The following is a 9,412-nucleotide window of genomic DNA, read 5'->3' on the forward strand; positions in this document are numbered from 1 at the left end:
ACATCTAACCCACTTCGACCAAACAAGCCTCTAAAACAAAATGTCTCTGTGAAATATTTATGGTTGGCTTCCAAGCCATGTGAAATACACTTCACGCCCTAACAAAATGATACATTTCTTAACTGGAGCAGAGTGGAAGCCCAGGATAAGAGGCCCTGTTCTTGTGGGTCGTCTCCGTGTGGACAGAGGCCAATTGTCCAGCATGTCAGTGCTTGTAGGTGCCTTTCAACATGGAGCCCCAATGGAGTCCAGTTTCACAGTGAAACCTGAGATGAATGAATGGGACAAGGCGACTTCAACACCTCTGGCCCCAGATTAAGAACAGATAGAGACACAAAGCCAAGTCTCCAAGGTGATAAATCCGCTTTATTAGGGATTCAGTGACCATCAGGAGGCATTCAAATACAGTACAGTTACAGTACAATACAATACACAGCGCAATGTCACTTATAAACACTAGTGCTCATCATACAGTTAGATCATACCCAGGGCCATTTGTGGTGAAGTAGCGGCAGCAAACATGCTACCTACATCAGGTCAAAGTTATCCTGGTCCCAGATCAGTTTGTGCTATCCTGCCAACTCCTATGGTCATTGTAAATAACTATTGGCAAGAGAGCACAAACTGATCTAAGACCAGGCTAGTAGAAAGTGTCAGTTGAACAATATTTATCAAATATCACAGTGTTCAGTTCTCAAAACACGTACCAAAAGCCAGAAAATCAAAAACCTGTCAATCGTGTTTGACACAAAGAAGAAAAACATTACAGTACAATATTAGTTACACCCTGCCTTTAAAAACATTAGGCCTATTGGTTTGTTTTAAAATGCAGGAGGGAGAGTTCATCAGTGTAAGGTTATAAGGTTATCTCTAAGGAAACTGCCAGAAATAAAGCAGTTCAACGCTGGAGAAAAAAGTGCAAATCGTAAGAAAGTGGTTGTTTTGGAGGGATTGCTGCGCCAAGGATATGTCAACAGGGCACAAATACATATGATTCGCAATGCATTTCTATGCTGTCCCAATCCTACTATCTCATCACTATGCTGCCGTCTTGTGCTTCATTAGTTTTGCCTCTTCCACATGCCTTTCTCCACTGTGACCTGGCCACATCATGAGTCAATGTTGTGCTTTTATGATACCATAGCCTTCTCTCTTCTGTATGTCTCTCACTGCAGCCCGACGCTGACAAACACACACACTCTCTGGTTCATGGGTCATTACCTGAACATCAACTATAACAACAGCAACCAACCAGTACGGTAAAACTCTGTTTAGAAACATTAGTATAGGAACCCCTTAGTCTTTTGAACAGGAGATTGAAAATGCAATTACACTTGGCTTTGGGGTGCATATAGAAATGGAGAGAGAAACCCTACATACAATACAGTACACTGCACAAGTCATGTCACGTCACACAGCTACCATATGTGGTGGAAAGCCAGTTTACAACCAGGAAATGACATCATCATGACATCACATGCAATTTTGCCTGTTGGGGATGGTACTGGTGGTGAGATGCAGGAATGTCACTGTGAATGATGCCACTGACTTTAATGAGGTTCCGGTAGCTCATTCGCTTGGTGGAGGTAAGGTGTGCTGGAGGGTCAGGGGTCACCTCTTTCTGGGCATGCTCAGATGAGGAGCGTATCATCACTTCTCATAGGGTACCCAGAAGGACCCGCACATTCACTTACTTCAACACATACCTCATAACAACCTCTAAGCCTTTGTTATATACATAACGTTTCAATCCCAAATGGATCTTGGTCAGGTTGCTGTTAACCTGTACAAGCTATGTGTTGGAGTAACTGAGTGGGCAGGCCCTCTACTCCTCCATGTCTCAGATGAGCACCCTGAGCTCCTCGTCAGTCAGCTGGTTGACCTCCATGATCTTCTCCAGCTGTTCAGCGTAGCACGCCATGTCCTGCAAAAAGTGAGGTATCCTCACATGCTCCATCAGCGCCAGGCCTTTCAGACGATCCACGTCCTCGTACGACACCTGGGCAGGCAGGCAGACAGAACAAGCAAAATAAAACAGACAGACAGAAACAATCAAGATGGAATTTGTGCTAATTTAATCAAATAAGGTTTCTATTAAGCAGGGAGTGCCAGTGGCCAACCCCCTCCTGGCAGGCTTTTGTTCCAGCCTTACTCTAACACACCTGGAACTGCCCTGATGAGCAGCTCATTGATGTGTTCGAGCAGGGCAGGAACAAAAGCCTGCATACTAAGTAGCTCTCTCGGGGGTTGGCCACCTGTGCTATACAGATAAGCCTAGGAGGACAGACAGCAGTAACACTGGAAGCCCATCTGTGTGAAACACATTGTGAGTCATGTGTTCCCTCCCTATGCCTGAAGTCATTCTTCTTCTCAGGCAGAATCACATGGTCTGCTCTGCTCTCTCATACAGCTGTAGTTACATAAGCTTATTCAACCTGGCATCTAATTCAATTTCATGTGCAAATAAGCATTGTCGTTATGGTGAAGGAGAGAGGAAGAGAGGAGAATAATATGAAAGCTGTGCAGTCAAACACATCTAACGTATTGCCTTTGTCTCCTGTCTGCAGTGTAATGCAAACCCTTTGAAAAAGAATCATTATACACAAAAAGGCATAGGATGCAGACCATAGAATAAGAATTGGTTACCTTGTTAGCCGGTTAGGCAGCCTCCTGATAAACCTACTCTAGTCTGACACATTAAACAGACCCCGTTACCCACCTTCCCCAGGGACATGAGCAGCTGGAAGTTAATCCTCTCTCTGTGTCTTAGGATCTTCAGGATGCCGTCCAGGTACACCTGGTCCTTCCTGAAACAGCCTGAAATATACAACAAGCCCATCAAGATGACAGCAGTACGTACTGAAACACCCAAGGCCTGGTAGAAAATGCTGACTCCAGTAGGATACAAAGCTAAAGCTAGAGATAAGTGTGTGCCTGCATGCAGGAATGCCTATGTATGGGCGTGTGAACAAATGTGTATCTGTGTTAGTTACCAGGCTGTGCGGTGTCGCTCTGCCCCCTCTTGGCTCGTACACAGTAGTCCCAGCGTGTGTTGGGTTCCTGGACAAAGCGTCCCAGGCTGTGGAACAGCTGAGAGAAGGACATGCGGCTGGCTTGGTACACAGTGTAGTAGAGCAAGGCAGCCCTCCACAGGGTGGGGTCCTTACGGAACAGGACAGAGTGGATGCTGGCCAGCCCCTCCTCAGTAGGGTTCAAAGGTCGGAGGTTGTGCTTTTTCCTTCCGACTCCGCTGCTCCACGGCTGCTGGGCGTTGTTGATGCCCCGGAAGTAGTGTGTGCCTGGGGAGAGGGCACAGACACAGGAAATGACCACAGTGGCTATATTGCACCAACAGGGTGACGAGACCCATTGACAATATACTTGGAAGCTGAACTCATCCTCAAAAAAATAACTGTGCTGCTGAGTACAGCAGAGCAGACTAGCGGGCCGAGGCAGCACACAGCAAGTTCAGTATTGAGTGGACCAGTACCATGAGTAATGATTGTGTTCATTTAAATGTGCTGTGGTTGAGTATGTGCTTCTTATGAACCAAGACATGTTTTGAACCTAACACTCCTGACCCATTCTCCGTGATCCAGGAGAAACTCTGTGCATCGAAAGACCCTTGAAAGACATTACTGTGTGGCTGTAATACTGGAAAAACACTGGGATTTGTGCACCTCTTGACAAAACTAAGCATGATAGAGGTATAATGGAGTTATACTACCCACTGATCTCATGTCGTAGCATGCCCTCCAGCCAGTGTTCCCGGGCTGTGGCAATGTTGATGGTCAGAGTAGGCCGGCTGTTCACCACCGTCATAGACGCTCTGGAGAGGAGGTCGTCTGTCACATTGACCACTATCTGACAACAGACAGAGGGAGTGATGTTGAGACTCACTATATATGGAGCACTATCTGGTAAAGACACCACAGAGAGATATGTAGTTATGGAATGTGTACTTTAATAAGCGCTACGGTACCAAAGCAGGATATGGGGTTACTATGTGAGGAGGGGGCTGTGTGGCGGTTGCGTCATATGAGGGAATTGTTCTGATTGAGGTGTGCAGAATGTTAATGTTAAAACATAGCTGACCCAGGATCTGTGGTAAGGGGTACCTTCTACCTTTATCCAGGTAAAAGTTGCCCTTGACCACAGATCTAGGATCAGATTACTCAAGACGCTCTCTCACCTCCCCAATACAGCCCTCCTTTTCCATGTACTTCTTGACCAGGTACCAGATCCGGCCCTTGGTGAGCAAGTTTCCCCCTGTGGCCTGCTCAAACTTCTCATAGTTCCCATACTTCTGGAGGGCCAACTCCATGATACGCACCGCCTGTAGGGAGAGACACAATGACATGCCGTCAACTAACAGACAACATTAGGCTCAAATCTAATGATGGACTCCGGTATTATCTTGGTAAGGATACAGCTATAAAGGCTTGATTCCATTCGAGTGCAACTTGTGTTCAGATGATAATGAGGGAAATAACAAAAACTTGTCTCGTCCTTCAGTTGATTTGTTTGAAGGGACATACTGCATAGAAAACAGCTCCCTACAATTAGGCTATATCGGGGATGGGCAACTTTAATGGGGGTTGGGGACTCTAAAAATCTGAACTCATCATGAGGGGCCAGCCACACTTGCCCCTAAGTTTTAGAGTTAATTTTGTGCAATTCCACACATGTTGCCATAGGGTGTAGAGAAAATGCAATTTTACAGCTAATTTCCTACAATTCTACACATTTCACCACAGGGCTTTAATTTGCTCTTGATTACTTCACATTTAGATAGCAGTCCGCTAGAATAACTTAAAAATCGACAAATGTTTTGCTGACATGGGCTAATTGAGTGACTATCAGTGACTGATATAACAATAGAAAAACTGTTGATTTTTTAATTCACACCTTGAGCAGGGCCCTGTGGGCTGCCAGTTGCCCCTCCCTGAGCTATATAAATAGCTCCCTATTGGGAATAGCACTTGGAGTAATTTTTTCCAGTAGCCAGGCTGGGCAGAACAGGTCAGTGCTTTCTCTATTCTCTCTAGTGTGTGTTCAGGGCTGTGGACTAGGCTTAAGAGACAGTCCCTACTCTCTACAGGTCATTAGAGATCATCCATTCTCTCTCGCCCCAGCACACATGCCACAGAGATCAAGTAGAGACCAGAAATCAAGTCAGTTCTGTGAAATGTACAGTAACTGGAGTTGTTATGCAATAGTACAATTACCTGTTCACATCACAGAGTAAATCAGTTTATAAAGTTGGGCAGATAGCCTAATTTGTGTTTCATCGTTTATTTAAGTTTAATAACAGTTCCTTCTGATCATGGAGTATGTAACAAAAAAGGTGCCATTTTCTACATTAAATCTACATCAGTAGAATGAATGGACACACAGTTGTACATACTGGGAGTGTGTAAAACAAGACTGGTGCCAGGAGTGGAAGAAAGAAAACATGATAGCACAAACTGCAATATCCTCCACAGGATCACTTTACAGTGCATTTCCTGTAGTCTTCACTCAACTAAAGAGGCTTCCATATGTTACTATCAGTATACTAGTGTTACCCAGGTAGCTAGTATGCAACAGAACACCTCAGGGGATGCTACTAAGTTCAAACCGCACTCGAAACACTAGACCAGACTACATTCTATTAATTCTACAGAACTATAATTTAGACAGAGGCCTATCTATTACAATCCTTGTGATTTACAGTAGTACTCATTACTTTAAAGCATAAACCTCGGGCCTTTTATTGGAAAGGTATTTGTCCCTCAATTAATTCTTGTAGCTCCGCTAACTATCTATGTATCGTACAAAGATGTGCATTCCTATTCATGTATCCATTAAGCTTTATGGCGTCTGATTTCTCTTGTCTTTCCTGTTGGCGTAACCACAACATGACTTTTAACATACTCAACTATTGATCTGTCGGTAGAGTAGCTTGTTGGATATCTGCCCAGAATAAGGGCTAATGTGGATATCCATTTGATACATACTAATGTGGATAGATATTTTCTGCCTCAACCCTACAGCTCAGACAGAGAGAGCACTGGTGTCTTTTTCTATCTCCTGACTGGTGTGCTAAGCTGGAGTTTTAAAGCAAGTTTTTCCCAAATAATCCATCCAATCTTGTCTGACAGGATTTGTCTGCTACCTGGTTGCGTTGCTTTCACTGAGTGGCCAGATTTACTTCAGCTCAGTCTACCTCTTGCCTTTGCTGAAAATAGTTGTATAAAACCTGTGTCCCGTTCCTGGCCTTACACTTACCTGTGACAGTAATTGACATGGTAGTTCACTCCTCACCTCTCCACTGTGTTAGCTGATGTGTAGGTAGATTTCTGGTTTAAAATGGCCGAAAAGTGCTATTAATTCATTAACATGGGTCTCACCTGTGTCAGAAAGCGGTCGGAGGCGTTGTTGTGGCGAGCCAGCACCAGCGGAGACACAGGGTTGCTGTACTCAAACTGAGGATTGTAGCTGAAGTCCGACTTGAAGAACTTCACCTTCTCCTTCTCCACGTTGGACGGCTTGATGGCAGTGAGGATGCAGAGCTTCTTGACCCCGGCGTTCTCCCCTTCCCGTATCACCCCTCCTCTGGGCAGAGAGGGCAGCTTGGTACGGGGTGAGCTGGTGAAGCATGTTTTCCGGGGCCGGGAGACAGGGCTGGGGGACAGGCATGTGGTGCTACCCAGGACCTTGATGCTGTGGGCTGGCTTGGGCCCGCTGGGGAAGCCCCCTGAGGCGGAGGAGAAGACATGGTGGTGGGAGGAGAGCCTGGTGTCTCCGCTGCCCTGCTGGCCCAACAGTAACAGAGGAGTTACAGACGGACGGCGGTGGCTGTCGTGTGACCTGCAGGTTGTAGAGGCACATCTCACAGTCTTCTTGGGCCTGCGGTACGGGGAGTGCTTGGGGCTCTGTCTCTCCTCCTCCTCGGCCTGCAGGAGTACATTGTAGCTGCTGGTTCCCGTGGTGAAGAGGTCCTTGAGGATGCTGGAGGACAGCTTCTCCAGGCACACCTGAGTGGGGCTCACAGGCCGCTTGTCTGGCACCCTGGGGCTCGAGTACTTCTTAGAGATCTCCATCTCTACCGGCACCATCGAGCTAAGGAGTGACTTCTTAGACTGCTCCATCTCTGGCCAATGGAGCCTTTCTGAAACAACAAGTGATGATGACTGACCGAGGGTTGAGTCAGTAATGCTGACGCAGCAGCTTACTTATTTTAGATTCTCTCACTCACTCGCTGTACAGTACCTACATAGAATAATCCTCTTACAGAACAAGACACAGAGGAGTGTCTTCAGTCTGCAGCCAGTTCAGTTCTAAAGCTAGACTTATATGAATAATGTCATGTGTGCGTGCGTTGTTCAGAGAACCCTAACAGAGGTTTATTCAATAGCTCAGAAGGTGATATCATCGGTTTGGGTTTGCAGTGCAACACTGACTCAATCAGCCTTGGGCAATAAAGGCTGCTACTATCCTCCTCCCCTTCATACAATCACAGTGCATAGACCTCAAATGGACATATCCAACATACTCTGCAGTTACAGCTTCATAGCAATTGTATCAGCAGTCCTTAGTGGGACTAGCAACTATGCTTCATTGATTTCTCTATGCACAAAGCACAGTCAGTTATGATGTAGGCCTAGTCACCTAATTATTCCCATCATGTCTCCAGAGTCTGACAGGGTAGCAGCCCCTGTGCAGAGCCTTGTGTCCTGACCTCCAGTGGGATGGCTGGATGACCAGGAGCATCATCACACTCTGTATAACCACTCTGTTCAGACAGGAGCGCTGATGTGGAAGTTATGCAACCACTGCACTAACAACACAACCACTTCAGGGCTTCAGCAGATCACATGGCAACAAGATTTGAAAACAAACCATTCCAGATAACATTGCCAAGCTGAATCATTCCAAAAGATAAGGGAGTCAGTCGCTGGTCACAGAACAAATACATTAAGAATGGATAAATATCCCTTTTGACCATGTCAATGTTTTCTGCTTTATTACAGCAACAGGTGTCTTTTGCAGTTCTTCTACAAAATAATTGTCGTGGTGCACTGCAAAATAGCTTCGATTTTTGAGGAAGTATAGTACCGACAAGTAATGCAGTACCATAGCTACTGGAAGTTAGAATGCATATTTAGACTGTTATAACAATTTGGCTGTACTTTTATATAGCTATTTATTTGAATGTGTGATTTTATTTAAAGTGACGTTGGGCGTCTTGAAAAGCGCTTAAAATAAAATATTATTATTAAGCATGTAATTACTTTATGACAGCTTTGTAATTATGTCTAAAATAACATTTGCAGAATGATAGGAAAATGGAGCATATATGCAACACAACTGTTATAGCCCTAATAACGAAGACACTTTAAAATCATCATAAAGTATGCTTAGCTACATAACAGTAACCAATAAAGCATTGTATCTGTTTGAAGTTCCGTGTGTTTCTGTTGCTGCCGGCGTTCTGACCAGGTTGGACATATTCAAGTGAATTCAAGGCATAACACAGATCAAGTGCATACATACCAGTGACGTTTATTGATTCGAGCATCCTCTGAGACTTTGTTCTGCGGACAACCACTTGACAACGTCTTCCAAGCAAAAAACAAGTACCTTGCTATTATAGCTAGCTAAACAATTAACGTTAGCTAGCTAACAAGCTTGCCAACAGTCACTAACCTAACCTAGCTCGCTAGTTAGCTAGGTCAAATTGAACAAGACTAGCTGACTATGGTCGATAACAGCAGCTACCCCAGCTAGCAGAGAACGTCCTCCGTTGAGCTGCTCGGCGTCAGTCGTGTCGCTGTAGTTCTGGAGCTGTGACAAGATACGAGCTGTTTCCATGGTGCCCCGGCAACGTCACACAGAAACACTTGTGCTTCTGTGAGATTGTTATTTTCAGTAAAAATAAGAGACAAGATTGTTTGTGTCATTATAGTTTATACATAGTTTATACTAATGTATCGCTGAATATAGAGCCTTGAATGTGCAGGATACAGCTAAGTAAACTGTCCCAATGGCTTTGTGTGGTTGAGAGAAAGTACAATCGACAGACACAGACAGACAAACTATTCTGTTCTATTCTAGAGATATATATAGAAAAATTCAGCTGATCAGATTCAGAGATATTTCTCTACATGTGACATCGGCTCTAAATGGTCTCTATGTACTGTGTGTGTGTGTGTGTAATGTTTACTGTTCATTTCTGATTTCAAATCAAGTTGTATTAGTCACATGCGCAGAATTGAAATTCTTACTTAAGAGCCCCTAGCAAAAGTCTTATGGCTTGGGGGTAGAAGATGTTTAGAAGCCTCTTGGACCTAGACTTTGTTATTTCACTTTGGTTTATTATCTATTTCACTTGCTTTGGCAATGTAAACATATGTTTCCCATGCCAATA

General features: G+C 44.7%; 1 protein-coding gene across 2 annotated transcripts; it reads right to left on the minus strand.

Annotated features, from left to right (window-relative positions):
* Positions 1 to 346: 346 nt before the first annotated feature.
* On the minus strand, positions 347 to 8,967 carry LOC118399505 (putative tyrosine carboxypeptidase MATCAP2). Of its 2 annotated transcripts, none has more exons than XM_035795633.2 (7): positions 8,539 to 8,967; positions 6,393 to 7,153; positions 4,193 to 4,336; positions 3,732 to 3,864; positions 2,994 to 3,299; positions 2,720 to 2,817; positions 347 to 1,999 (listed from the first exon to the last, which is right to left on the minus strand). In XM_035795633.2, exons 1-7 carry the CDS (start codon positions 8,561 to 8,563, stop codon positions 1,841 to 1,843), a joined length of 1,626 nt encoding a protein of 541 aa, XP_035651526.1. In that variant the 5' UTR covers positions 8,564 to 8,967; the 3' UTR covers positions 347 to 1,840. The 2 variants fall into 2 exon arrangements, with proteins under 2 accessions (XP_035651526.1, XP_035651527.1); XM_035795634.2 differs by having other exon boundaries at positions 6,393 to 7,149; positions 8,539 to 8,966.
* Positions 8,968 to 9,412: the final 445 nt, after the last annotated feature.

This window comes from Oncorhynchus keta, chromosome 20 (assembly GCF_023373465.1).
Source record: "Oncorhynchus keta strain PuntledgeMale-10-30-2019 chromosome 20, Oket_V2, whole genome shotgun sequence".
NCBI classification, from domain to species: Eukaryota; Metazoa; Chordata; class Actinopteri; order Salmoniformes; family Salmonidae; genus Oncorhynchus; species Oncorhynchus keta.